Source organism: Ammospiza caudacuta, chromosome 4, assembly GCF_027887145.1.
Source record: "Ammospiza caudacuta isolate bAmmCau1 chromosome 4, bAmmCau1.pri, whole genome shotgun sequence".
Lineage (NCBI taxonomy): Eukaryota > Metazoa > Chordata > Aves > Passeriformes > Passerellidae > Ammospiza > Ammospiza caudacuta.
In genome coordinates, this window is record NC_080596.1 from 2,456,576 (window position 1) to 2,471,668 (window position 15,093).

The 15,093-nt window shown below is 35.8% G+C and overlaps 1 protein-coding gene across 3 annotated transcripts in view; it reads right to left on the reverse strand.

The window, feature by feature from the left end:
• Nucleotides 1-15,093, reverse strand: part of PALLD (palladin, cytoskeletal associated protein) — a 187,059-nt gene that overhangs the window by 121,424 nt on the left and 50,542 nt on the right. For all 3 annotated transcript variants that reach the window (XM_058803342.1, XM_058803340.1, XM_058803341.1), the window contains exons 3-5: nt 3,240-3,418; nt 880-946; nt 200-305 (exon numbers count right to left, since the gene is read on the reverse strand). In XM_058803342.1, the coding sequence (XP_058659325.1) occupies nt 200-305; nt 880-946; nt 3,240-3,418 (352 nt within the window). The remainder of the gene's footprint in view (nt 1-199; nt 306-879; nt 947-3,239; nt 3,419-15,093) is intronic.

Here is a 15,093-nt window from a genome sequence, read left to right on the forward strand (position 1 = left end):
GAATCGATATGTATACTTACTTTTGTGTCCCATTCAGTGGATAAATACTTAATTTTTAAAAACCATAATTCTTAATATAGTAATGGTAGTTTATAGTTTAACAATATGATTCCTCAAAATGGCAGAGTTTTTCAGGTGTTGTAAATCTTGGAAGAAAATCTGAAATACTTTTACTAATTTAAAAATTGTCTAAAAATACCTGCTGACTGGGCATGGAGATAGGTTGAATTACAGCTGTGGTCACTCCTGATTTTGGTGTAGAAGATCCTATTGTCAAAGAAACAGAAGTGGTTTTCTTTTGGGCCCTGAAAAATAAAAACCCAGGAAGCATTTTATAGGATCTGAAATGAGAATGTGTTAGTTTTTAATATGTAAGTCACCTTGTACTTTCTACATATTTAAGTATGTTATTATCAACTGAGAAGATCAACATGACTGCTGAAGATCAAGATGGATGAATGAAGTTTGAGTAGAAGACAAACTCTGGCTAATTTGCACTTCCTTATGCAATAAAAAGTACTGATTTAAGATGAAACTAAATTTTTTTTCTTTAATTGTAGTCCTCTACATATTTCTTTGGAGGCACTGGATTGGGTGACTACAAATGAAAACTTGGTTAACTTGAGTTTACTTTTGAATAGGAAAAATTAGTTTCAACAAATATGTTGTCAGAGCGAGGTCAGCCTTCTCTGACAGAACAAGCAAATTAATATGATTTACAGTTATTATACTACACATTTATATCACATGAGAGAAACAAAAAAGACAAGGCATACACAAGTGTACCCCAGATGCTTGTTCGGATTGTAAAACCAAAGATTTTCCAGTATCCCTTATTAAGAACATTTACACAATATTGGTAATGCTTTACACACTTACTGTGGCATAGCTCCAGATTTTAACTGGAAAATTAAACTTTCAGTCTCTGAATCTGTAGAACTGGCACCTGGAAAAGAAAGTTTTTTCAATAATCTCATATATTTTTGTTGATTTATTTAATGTTTAAATTCCAAAGGAAAAACTATTATACTTTTGCATTTCACTTCAAGAATTGAGAACCCTCCGTAACAAACTATGGCAGGTTTTTTATCTGATAAGTTTTTTTTGTCTGTAACTATGTACTTTAGACAGTTACAGAAATCATAAGCATGCCAATTTAATTGCACACTGCTTTCCCTGGGCTCCTAGCTGTCTCCCTTAATATTGAGACAAATATGGCCAAGACAGAAAAAAAAATGCTGAGTACTATTGCTTTACGGGAAATGTATAATTTTATTTACTTAAATTTTAAATTTGAAGCTTAAGCAAACATATGGCTTATACAGATAACAAATCTTCAAACTTAAGTAAGAGCAACTCAGTGTACCAAGACATTTTCAGACTAAACTTGCTGCCCATGATGTCCACATTTCAGACTATTTACATTAACCTACACATAACATTTATTCTCTGCTATTTCTTGCCAGTGGAAGTCTGGATATAATGTATGTATTTGGCAATACCCTGAGCTTACTTAAAGAAAAAAATATGAAAGCATTTATTCCCTTTGTCCTAATTTTTCCTAACAACAGATACTTCACACATTTATTCTAGACATTTATGCAGTACATATTATTCCTCAAGGAATTTGTGCATATATATGGATAGCTGTATGTTTAATGCAAACCATAAGCATTTCATAATCAACATGCACAGTATAGCATAGACAGATTCCAATGTAACAATGCTGGGACTAAAAACCCTATTGATTTACAAAGTTTATGCTGTAAAAAAAATCAAAGCAATAAGTAGTATAGAACAGATGAGAAGAGAGAAGCAAATGTCCAGTCATCAAAGTGTGTCTACATGAAAGGATTTCTTAAGAACGTAGAACAACCAGGTCTTGCATGGCTGGGCCTGCTGCACAAAAGAAAGTATGACGCATCAGGGTCATCAAGTCTATTAATGTACAAAGCACTGCTTGTGTGACAACCTGTTTTCCTTAAAAATGACAGGGCATGAGCCTAATGACTTGTACAAATCTTTCTCTTTGAAAGTAACATGTTATAAAACTTCAAGATAGGACTTCCATATAGCAATACTGGCAGATGTCAGAGAATGAATACTTTTATTCATCTTTTACTGTTGCTTCTGTCCCTATAACCTCACACAGCAGTAGTATTTGTACTACACCTGAGTAATTCTGAAATCATGATTACTACTGTAAAGAAAACTCCTTCTAGAATCTGTAAGATTCAGAAGAGCCTTGGGGATTTTGCTATTATATCCCAATGGCATATTCAAAAGTTCTGACAATAAAGAGCATAATGAAATAAATCCTATAAAGGCTATGTCATGATTTAGCTAGTTAGGAGCAAAAAGTTTTTTGTTTGGTTAATAAAAATCTATTTAATAATTTTGGTGTGTCACTATTTAGATTTCTTATGGCTATTTCTTATGTTAATTTATTTTATGCTTTCAAGTGACCATTTAAATTAACTTTAATGAGTTACAAAACTGGTAAAAGAATATGTAGTACCTAATTTTTTGGGAGATGTATGAATTAAAATTGGTATTCAGGTATAAGATAATCTTGCCTGAAATACAGTTCTCTACTAAAAGATAACTTAATAATTTTAGTCATGGCCATCATTAACTTTTCTCAGAGAAAATAATACTTGAGTTATTACTAATTTTGCAGTCAGGAAATATTTTGACAATAACTAGCAGCTGTTTGTGGACAAAACCAATATGACTGACTTTAATCTGACTTAAAATCAGTATGCCAAAGATAATGGATTATAGTACATTTACACATGACTAAAGATGACACTAAAGATGACTCATTTTGGGCAGCCACATATATTTGCACAGGGAGGCAGATATGTCAAAACTGAGATGGGGATTACTGCTACCAGGAAAATCATTATTACTATCACTAGTCAAAACTTTACTAGTGATTTACAGAAGTACTGCTTATAATGATATGCCAAAGTTTTTGTTGGTTCCTCCTATTTCATTCTTTATCTCTTTTCTGCCCTAAATAAATAGCAATCTACTCAGTGATTCCTGATACATTCACTGAAATATCAGAATTAATATTATTTGATGCTAAAAATGTGTTTGTTAAAGAAAAGCAGAGGAATACGATAAAATTACCACCATACTGAATATAATGTTAAGATAAACAACCAAAAGTAAACTTCAGCTTAGTTATCTTTTCTTATATGCATCAAGTATTTTATTATTTTATCTCTTACCTTCAATGAATATTTCAGCTGATGTGCTATCTGAACCAAAAGAATTTGAAGCCAGACAAGTATAGCGCCCAGTGTCGTCTTCAAAGGCTTCTACTATAATTAGTGAATGAAGTCCTCCACTTTCAGAATGGATCTGAATGTCAGGGGAATTCTGGAGTTCTTTTCCTTCACAGAACCATCTGCAGCCCACACACATGTAGAAAGACAAAGACAAAAAGAATATAAAGGATTGGTTCAGGCTCATCGCACACCAGAAGACATTACACTCTGCTTCAAAAATCTAAATTGCTACTGAAATCAGCACATTGTGCTTTGAAGTGTTTAACAAAGAAAGTATTTCACAAAGAAATGACTTGTTAGAATAAACTTTGTTTAAAAGGTAGGGAGACATTTCTGAATACAAAGAAAATTGTACACAACACACCTACATTTTAAAACTGTCTCCTGTCCTGTTTTGGTAAATGAGTTTTTCCTGCATAACTTGTGTATTGGCTTGTTTTGACCACAGTCTAATCCATTTTGATACAATTCATCACTCCCATCTACCTAAACGCCGCTGATTCTGCACACAAAGTATCTGAATTTGCAATCAGTAGCACAGGGTCTAGCTGGAAGCCTGTCACTAGTGGTGTCCCCCAGGGGTCGATATTTGGCCTAGTATTATTCATCAATGTCTTGGCTGGATGAGAAGGTGCCTCCTCAGCAAGTTCACTAATGACACAAAGCTGGGAGAGGTGGCCAATTCCCCAGAGGGCTGTGCAGCTCTTCAGAGGGACCTTGTCAGGTTGGAGAGATGGGCAGAGAGGAACCAGCTGAAATTCAGCAAAGGCAGATGCAGGTTGCCACACCTGGGGAGGAATAATCATGTATCAGTATGGGCTGGAGGCTGGTGGACACCCCGCTGTCCAAGACCCAGCAGGGTCCTTGTGGCCAAGAGGCCAATGGTGTCCTGGGGTGTATTAGGAAGAACATGGTCAAGGGAGGTGATCTTGCACCTCTACTCAGCCCTGGTGAGGCCTTGCCTGGAGTGCTGTGTCCAGCTCTGGGTTCCTCAGGACAAGAGAGACATGGAGCTTCTGGAGCTCCTGTTGAGAGGGCAACAAAGATAATTAAGAGACTGGAGCATCTCTTATATAAGAATAGGAGATGGGCCTGGTCAGCCTTGAGAAGAGACAACTGAGATGGTACATCATGAATGTATAGAAGTATCTGAAGGGAGGGTAACAGAAGGACAGATCCAGCTTCTGCTCAGTGGAGTCAACAGGACAAGAGACAACAGGCAACTGATTTGCAGAAAGCCCCACCAGAATATTAGGAAGAACTTTGCTGTGCGGGTGACTGAGCACCAGAAGGGATTGCAGAGAGAGGGTGTGGGGTCTCCCACACTGGAGATACTCAAGAACTGTCTGGATGCAATCCTGTGCCATGTGCTCTGCTTGAGCAGGGAGGTTGGGACAGATGACCCGCTGTGGTCCTTCCATCCTGACCCATTCTGGGATTCTGGGATTTTTGTCCATCTTGCTCAGTCAACCTAACATGATCCCATGGCACAGGTTTCATATTGGTATGCTTTAAATAGATTTACTCTTGCTTTAGATCAAGAACATAAACTGGTGTCCTAGGGCTGGATTTTTATGCATGTAAGTAATACATTTCCACTACCAAAAAGATACAACAAAAGGGATGGATTTAGGTACAGACAAAACAGACACTTATCTAGGGTGACTTACAAGTATGTAAAAGCAAAGCATAATTTTGTTTACATCAGATCAATCAAGCATTTGCCAGTGTAAACTACTCTGTGTTCTCAGCCCATACTGCTGCCATGAATGTACCTGTTCCCACCTTTTTTCTGTTTGATACCCTCATATCAGGCAGTCCTATTACCCTGGGCTATGCCCTGATTTATGTCTATCTCTGGCAGCCCAGCAAGTACGAGAAGTCAGTAATTCTTGGTTTTTAGTGTCTGCTGTGCATTTTTGCAGGGAGCAGAGATAGATTGGAGAGTCCTTAAAAGAAAATTGCTCATGAGCAACCAATCTTCTGTTCTCAGATTGTCCCTATATCCTGAAAACAAAAAAAATTTTGCCAAGCCTTGCCAGGGCTGTTATTCCCATTCCAGTCCTGCAAACTGACTCTGATCTTTACCACTGTTTCTTCTCTTCTTCTCACTCCATAATCCTAATCTGTGTTTTTTTATGTCCTCTCCCTTCCCTCCTTTCCCTCTTCTTCCTCTGCCACCCCAATATTCAAATCTTGTTCTAACAAGAACAAAATGAGGAATTATTGACAACAAGCTTCAAAAGGGATCTTCCCCCCAAACTTTTAGTTTTCTACTCCAGTATGTTTTTTTTTTAAATTAACAAATATAACCTCAGAAATTTATGGATAGTCAATTCAAAGTAAAAGATGACCAAATTGTTAAAAATATTTTTAAATATTTAAAATTTGCCACAAAATTTGGTATTTTTCCTTTAACTTGTATGTGTTGATGAGAGAATTTTTGCATTTACGTCCCAGTAATACTTCAGATTTAATTTTTTTCCCCTCTATCAGATGACTTCCCATTACCCCCAGAAACAAAAATTACCCCAAGGAGTTCCTACCTATTTAGGAAAAGCATGCAACACTACAGGATGACAGATACTATAAAATAACAATCAGTGAGAAGTCTAAAATTGAACAGCCTCACTTTTATTGTTCTTTTTAATTACAAACTTCATGTAATTAACATAAATAAAAAATGGTTTAAAGCATCCTTCTGAAAATATTGCATTGTAAAACTTGAAATGTCATGGTTATTACAGAATGCAGAGTTAAGAAATCCACCAGGTTTACACATAACACAATTCCCCTTAATAACATAATAACTGTGGGCAAGCTCTCTGTGTTAATGAACAATAAATGTTTTATTCCTGAAGGCAAAAGCCTCAGTTTGTAGTGGCATTAAAACTATATGCAATTGTCTTCAGTAATTAAAATGCTAACAAGTTCTTTTTCTGTCTTCTGTTACCTAGATAGTGCACAGAGAAAGTATCATTTTTGGAAAGAACTAACAAACTTCCATTTGTTTACTCAGCAGACCCCTTTGACCTACTTTTACAACTATTTGCCTTGGAGACAAATCTATTCTGTCAGCTCTACTGCCAAAATTAACATTTCTCTTCCCCCTCTTCCCCTCCTTTCCTCTTGTCACAAGTCGTCCCTTCTACCAGTGCGAGGACCTCTGCTACTATTTCTGATTATTAGACCTTCAGAGTCCTAACCTCTGTGTAGCCTTTTCTAAGCTGCATTTTAAACAATATGCACAAGAGAGAAGCTAATTCAATTTCTAGACAATCACAGACAAGAGCCTGTAATATGAAGCCCTACATAACCATTTGCTCTATTTTTCTTTCCTTTCCAGAAACATCCTGCAAAGGAAAATCTCTCCTCCAAGCCTAATTATTTTCTCAGACAGATCCCATTTTATTTTCATGCGAGCTGTATAGCTTTCTATTGTTTCCTAAGTTCTATGTTCATAAAGTGCTTAAGAAATTGTCTTCAGCATGAGAACCTAAAACAAAAAAAAATCCATTTATATATTTTTGTCAGGTAACATTTAATAAGTAAACTGTTTTCTTAGGAGGACAAGTCCTACGTTGTCCCTTGACTTGTGCATACGCATGCACATGGTCAGTCTCAAGTAGTGGGAGCTATTCCTCAGCACTAGCTGGGATTGAGACTTGTTGTATCACATCAGTGTCATACTGAAAACGAGTCCTGACCTGCTTCATCACACACTGCCTGCCCCAGAGGAAAGCACATAAGTAAGCAATTCGATACCAAATTACCTCAGCTGTCATTAAGGCAATGTTTGATGCATGGGAAACACACCTGGTGCGGGACTCCACTGTTTATTGTGGAAAGAAGAATTCACCTTCACAACTGGCAAGAGCACAGGTATTTCAAACGGAGAACACTGGAAGAAGCTTAGTTGTACTCTATTTACGTTTCTAATTGTATTTTCTTTTCGGTGTACATGTTGATAAAAGAGGAGGATTACTTGTCATGAATTTTTTTGGTTATTACATCAAAATTAGGTGAACAAGAAAATACTCAAATATTGATTCAGCAATAACTTTCCAGTTGCCAGTTCGGATCAACAGAGTTTGTGAATTCAAAAAAGGGTCATCAAGCAAAAATAAGTGAAGTATTTTTTTCCCAAACACAGACTGAATGCCACTTTTTCATCTTTTATATATTTATATATTTGTGCAGTCAGCCTTAATGCATTACAATCAGAATAATCATAGAGGAGAATTTTCTGCTCCTAAGGACTGGAAAAGATTCAAAGACAAATCTTTGAAGCATTCCCTCTTACTGCGAAGGGATCACTAAAGCAAGCAACAAATCACTATCAAAGGGAAAATGAGCCAAAGTAACCAGGACTCATGGCTAGACACAGAAAAATAACCACAAAGCAAGTCTTACAAGAAAATTCCAGTTTTATGCTAACTAGGGCAGCATTAATTCATGTCCAGTCTATTCCAGCCTACTGATCCTCTTGGGGATAAGAGGATTATTTTCTAGCCCTGAGAAGACAGGAATACTTCTGGAGAGTTAAAATACACCAAACCAAACCCAGCCTGAAAGAAAATGACTCAGAGGAACAAACGCACGGCAGATGCTTTGAGAAAAAGAAAATTCTCTACACAGAGACCATTGTTTTAAAAGATACGTCTTTCATAACTTCTGGGTACCAAGCATAAAATCATCAACTCATTTCCCTATCCCTTTGTTGCAGGTTCTCTGTATGCATTAAGTGTGCAAATAGGGAAAAAACAGACAGAGACACCAACAAAAGGGTTTGCAGATGTGTGTACATATCAGTCCCCAGAATAAGTCTTCCAGCTTGCACCATGGGTGCATTCTTGCAGGCCACGCTACAGTTCATGCAAATTTGTAGAGAACTGTCCCCTTGAAAAAGAACAGAAACTACTGTAAGATGTAAGATAATGGCTGACCAATTAAAAAAAAAAGTATCATACACTTTATATAACTGAAATAAATTTTATTAGTCATTCTCTATCTTGCTCAATTTCAAATTGCACTGCATTTTTCTGCTCTTTCTTACTTTCTTCTTCATTCTCTTTCCACCATTTCTCTTCTTGTGTGCATTTCCACTCTTTGTCTTGCTTTTCTTCAACCATGCTTAGTTTATACCTACATTATATCTCCTGTATATTAAAATAATAGCAATTAAATATTTAAGGCAGACAGTGAAACAATCACTAGACAGGAAAGTCAACAGACAAGGAAGAGACATTTTGGTAGCAGGAGAACAGTGATTAGGTACTCATTTTTCATGCATCAAACCCTCTTTGCCTTTCTACTGGCTACGTTGTGGCAAAACCAGAACAGCAAACAAAAAAGGACAGTCAGATGCCAGGTAAGCAGCAGCTCATGCTCACTGACACCAAGCAGCAAGCCACACAATGTGCCTTTCTATTCACTCCTCTTTTCTTTATGCCCTCACAATCCTCCATGCATGGAAATACATAGGAGCACGTGTGTCTGGGATTTTAATGACCCTGAACAAAATATAAACAGAGTTGAGCAGTACACTGACTAAGTAAGCACAAGGGTCTTAAGAAAAACAGTTCAAGGTTCTCTCTAATGCATAATCCTGCTGGAACTTATGTTTTTTGAGAGTCACTGAGGAATAGAGAGGTTTTCCTCTCTGCACACTCTTAAAGTTAATTTAAAATGGCAGCTGAAGTGAAACTTTAAGATATAGCCTTAGGGAGAAATTATAATAGGGAACTCTGACCACTACAGAAAGTGCAGAGAGATAAGTTGTAAATTAAAAAGTAATTTTATCCTTAGTGGTGTTAAGTATGTCCAGCAAGAAAAGTCAAAGTTAAATACTCTGACATTCTCTTACTGGCAGAGTCAGCATTTCCATCACAATACTGCGTAACTCCCATTTTGCTTTTCTCCATTGAAACTAAGCAGTGCGGCACTTCCAGACTATAAAACATTACTACCTAAAGAACTTGACCCGATTTTTAAAAGAAATCAGCCTTTTCATAAAAGATTTAGAGTACACTGCAGAAATCAAATTATTCAGATGCTTATAATTCTCTACACACTGCCCAATATTTGTGCAATAGATATTTCATTATTTGTATAGGTAATTCATAAGAGAGTTACCAATAAAAACATACATACTTAAAGTATTTATATACTGTAATTCTAAGGAAAAAAATCTGAATATAAATGCTGGCTTGGCTGAACCTTCAGTTAAGCAATTAAAAAATGTCTCTATAATGAAAACTGCAGAAGCCAATTTTATAATAAAAAGTGTTACATTATAAGCAGTGTACGTTAATTTAACTGATTTAACTGATTCTTCAGATTTTGCACAGTGTTTTTCTGTAATAACAAGTGGTGTAGGAAGTTAAAGTAATGTTCACTGCTTTCTACTCATTTTTTGCAGGAGTAACTTTTTATAAAACTGTATATGCTCAATAATTTTTTTGAACTTTGATTATAAGGAAGATACATAAATATTGAACTTAAAATTAATGAACAGTATCTAGCAGATCTGGCGATCTGGCTTCAAAGTCTCATAGGTACATTTAAGCCATGCAGCAAAGAAAGCAGGGAAGTGACTCTTGTTGTTGGCTGCACTGTGGGGTTGGTGCAAATGATATTTCGCAAATGTACCAATGGTATCCAAATGAGATACCACATTTCAGGTAATCCTGTTTCATCATGTGGATCAAAGACATTTGTGCAGCTGTTTTTATTCAACATGAACAGTAGGGAGATCATATTTCTTTAACCGGCCAAAAAGCAGTCAATATTAAAGGAAAAATCTGTATGCTTACCTCTGTAACCAGAATGAACAAACATCTCTTAAAGAAGTTTCTTCTACAACAGTATTGTTTATGTTATAGTCAACCTTCTGAAATAACAGAATGCTGAAATGCATGCTGAATAATTTATTTTCCATTTTTGAAGCCCAAAGTTTAAACCCTACCTCACATCCTATTTTGATCTATCTTTACTCCTTTAAAAGATTTATCTTTTGTCCATCTTTGTCCATTAACAAAACACAAAGTAATTATTATTCTTGATCTTAACTAGGTGTTTTCTGAAGACAAAATAATTGTCCAGGTGTAGGTGTAACCCACAGATTTCACATTTTCAAAAACCTTTCACAGAACTTTTTTTTCCCTCTTTGGCCACTAGTCTATGCAATAAAAGTGTCACTTTCAGAAGCTACAATTTAACTGACAAATAGATGTAGATAGGTAATTCCCTTTCTTCTATATTTTTGCAATCATCAGATCAAGAAAGAGTGAAAATTCTGTGCAATTCAAGGACCACTTATGTCTTATGAACTGCAAACCACCTTGTCTACAACAGGCATGTTGATTATTTGCAACACATAAACTACATATTCAAAAATATTTTATTTCATCAAGAAACTTTTAAACTAGTGAGTTTGGACATATGTATAAATTTAAAATCTATGTGACCATGTTCATGTGAAAAAAGCATGAATTAAAAATCGAGGAATAAATTACATATAATTAAAGATATGAAGTTTTCAACAACCCTGTTTGTAAGACATTTTTGAGGGCTGTTGGACTCATTAGATAACTGCAAGCTAACTTAGTGAGATTCTTTACATCAGTTTTCTTCAGAATATTCAGAAAACTAATTGTATTACAAGTCATTTACAATATTTAATGTATCCGTTTCCATACATCATCTCTTCTTGGACAACTTATTCTCACTTCATTTTCTGGAGCACTATTTTGTACCTGACATCTAAATGTTTATAGAAGAATATTTTTAATCATCTCTTTGACTAAGCCTGAATTCCTGCCACATGTATGCACACTACCAGCACTTACAACTCAGGCATACATTTGGGATAAATCTGAAAAGGGGTTTTGAGATCCAGTGCAGTCTGGGCCAACATAGCTAGAGCCTCTTTGTGAGTGCCTAAGCAAGAACTCTGCTGTCTTCCAGGCTAGCTCCACTGAAGAAGGATAAATCAGAATAACTGAAGAGAAAACTTCTATTCTCCTGAAAATTCAGAATATGCACTTTCTGACACAGCTGAAGAGTAAAAAGAACTCTTTGCTTCACTCCAATTACAATTCTATATTTCAGTAATGAATGCCATCACTCAACAACTTGGATGTCTGTGCTTGACAATATTTAATTTTTTTCAAGCTTCCATTACATTTTGAAACTGAAATAAATTTCCTTCAGAGCATAGCCAAAATTGTGTCACAACAAAATACTTTCAACTTCAGGTGGCTAAATTCTCTTCCCATCACTGGAATTTACTCTCCTCTATAAGATCCCAACATTTAATTATAAATGCCTGCAGATATAATGCATAAAAAGGTATTGCATTGAAAATACCTTCAATTTGCAATAACTCAACATTTTTATAATATATATATATTTTTCAATATCATTAAATATGAGATATGGCAAAATAATTGAATAGTTGAAAATTCCCACTTGTTCTTAATCCCAAATGATGCCATTTACTTTTGGAAAGTGGCTGTTTGCTTCATAAATATATTAGTAAATATATCTGTAATCCCTCCGGGTTTCATTGGTTTCAGACAAAAAAAAAAAAAAAAAATCACAAATTAAGACCTGTGGATTCTAAGGAGTTACAATCTGGTCTACAATTTCCAAAATTAATTAAAATACATTGAAAAGGAAAATTATTTTGTCTTCTGACATATCTGCAAATGCAATTCTCTATTATGACTCAATAAAAACAAAAAAGCAAATGAGCAGGTACAGAAAGATACAGAAGAAAAATGCTCCCATACTAGTTTTTTGATACATTTACCTGCATTTCATAAGTCTTTACACTGAAGTTGGTAGGTGATGTAAACAGGAAGTGACAGAAAGAATTAAGTGGAGTAAAAGATCAACTTGCATTCATTTATAACCTTAACATTCCACGTAACTTTCTCATTTTGTATTTTTAGGTTTCATATTTCACTACAAGTTTTTTTTTTCTCCTGAAATATCTTCTACATTTTGATCTCCACTGCAATAGCTTGCCTCCAATGCCAAAATCCTGGAAGCTGTTTCCATGTGTCAGAGCACAAAGCAAGAACAGTTTATAAATGTGATGAATGAGCAAGTACAGTCATAAAATGCTTGATAATAGCTGGCTCTGCAGTTCTGTGCTTAATATTACTGTAGATGCTTTCATTAATTTTTTAATGTAATTCAAGTTTAAATGATTACCAGATAAAGCCATTCATTTAACACTCTTTGAGAGTTTTATACTTTCAGAGGACTGTCACAGGACTATGAAACATGTTACACAGAAGAATTCAGCACTGAAGAGAAGAAACCCCCAGCACCTGAAACACGCATTATTGCCTTCAACTAGCTACTACACAGGAGCTCCTATAGTTTCAGGGCATGAAAAGCCAGACACTGAGCAATAATTTCTTCCATTCTGACAGGTAATTAAATTGACTGGTTTTGTACAACTTCCTTCTGGGGCCTGGAACATCTTACCCTGAAGTCAAAGCGTGGTAGACATTATCTGCATTTCAGATTGTTCCACTAATTCATTTGTCAGTAAGTCAAGAAGACCCCTTCTGCTTGTGTCTGTAGTTGTGCCAGCAAAAAAATTAATTGATCTGCTGTTTTGTTTCATGCAAAGATTATCATCTCTTCCCCCAAAAATCATAATGTTAGATTTCCAAAGTTGAGATGCTGCTCTGTATTTTTCACCCTGTAGCTAAAGGATTTTGCTCTGCATGGAAATATACAGATACAAATCTTCCCTCCAAAATGGACTTGAAAGTTAATTCAGGAAACTCTGCCTGGTTTATATCCCATAAAGCATCCTCAAATATTTGTTTAAACAAAGTTACAGAAAGATATCCCAAACATACTAAAAATTGTCCTCAAATGCATGCAGCCCTGTACTGAGAGTACAGTAGTGGTGCATAAAGCATATGAGAACAGAGTTAAAGTATAGTGCTTCATACAAAACACACATATGGTATTAGAGACAACATGCCTGGTTCCATTCAGATTGTCCCCAGCTTCAGAGCATGCTGGAAGAGCCCACCAGAGCAGCACAGCAGGCCTCCCTCCTTTTATTCCACCATTTCCTCCCCCAAACATTTTTCCCATTCCATTAGGTTGGGCATACTCTTATGTGTATTTTCAGTAAGAACATTCACCATAATTTCCCCCAGTCTCTAGCACATGGCACATCTTATTGAATATAAGCATTGGACTACCTGTTAACAACAGTCTAGACAGAATCTAATTGCACAATGAATGTTCTTGTGTCTGCAGGAGCTGAATAAAAATGTTTCTCTAAAGAAAAGCTCAATGAATAGATGTGTAAGAACTTAAACAGAAATTGGACATGAGGTGATTAGATATGTTTTATTATTGAGAAATGGAGGTTAAGCACTTTTCCCACTGTATCCCAAGAAAGTAAGAGGTATCTCAGAACTCAGTTTCCACTGTCTTATCTCGAAGGCCACCTTCTATGCATTGTCTCTAAAATATGAGCAGATTCTGACCTTGCTTTACCAGATGTACTGCTAGCCATAAAATTATTCAATCTTTTTGGAAGCTAGCAGATTGGCTTGAAGAGATGGATGTTAGTTATTATACAGCCCTGCATGCCAAGGAAATACTGGAATTTCATTCTTAGGGGTCTGCTTACCTGTTGCAGAAGAATATTATGTGGCCACCTTCCATGAAGTCTGAAGGCAGTCATGCACCTAAGCCCTGTAAATAGCTGTAACTTTGTTCACTTAGACCACATGCCATGACTTGGCTTACGTGGACCTATGCTTAAATGAAATTACAACTTCTGGTATTTGATAGGAAATTAAGAAGATCATGGAAGGGACGGAAAATAGAAAAATTAAAGGCAGTGAAGATGGTTAGAGCGGGTTAAAAAAAAGTATTTAATAATCCCGTGTGAAATGCTGAACATTTTTCAGACACAAAGAACTGTTGAGGCTTGTAGGATTAACATGATTCCTTGTCTAGCTGAAATGGAATGCATAGTGCCTATAACTGAAATGCCACTCTTAGGTATTGCTTATATTCCTTTGGCCAGAAACGGATTTTCAAAATGCATGCTGTCATATTTTGCCTTCATGGGGAAGAGTACCTATTACAGAATTGCCAGGCATAATCTTCCAATGAAATACCATTTTGAACTTGGAGGGAAGGACTGTAAAGAGTTACAAGTAAGAAAAAAGATGTAAAGTTACAAGGATGAAATTGCATTTATGCAATTTGAATTCTATACATAATTGCATTTAACATGATTATGGTGAGTTAGTCAGTGGCAACTCAAGTCTGACAACACACATGTCAGATGAAGAAGTAATAATTCTTCTCAAAACCATAATACTTAAAAAGGGGAAGAAGATGAAAACTGTTTAAGACCAATCACTCTAGTCCACAAAAAACAAACTAACAATATTAAATAACATAACCTTAATAACTTGCAAATCAACAATAAGTAAAAGGAAACCTCCATTCAGGATGTATAGTCTTGTTCATCCTGAACACATGGAAGTGGTAACCATGGAACTTGTTGGTTTACCTTGAAAATTGGAAAACATCTTCAGATATTTGGACAGGTAGAAAGCTATTACATGAACTGTGACATACATTGCCATCACTGTGCATTTTATAGGCCAACTAAATGATGCCTATAGAAGACAGTTCTCTACATGATAGTAGCTGTACAGATCAACTTCTAATTGGCACCTGCAACATTAGCTAAACTATATCAAATTAAATGCAAAATGAAACTCTGTACATA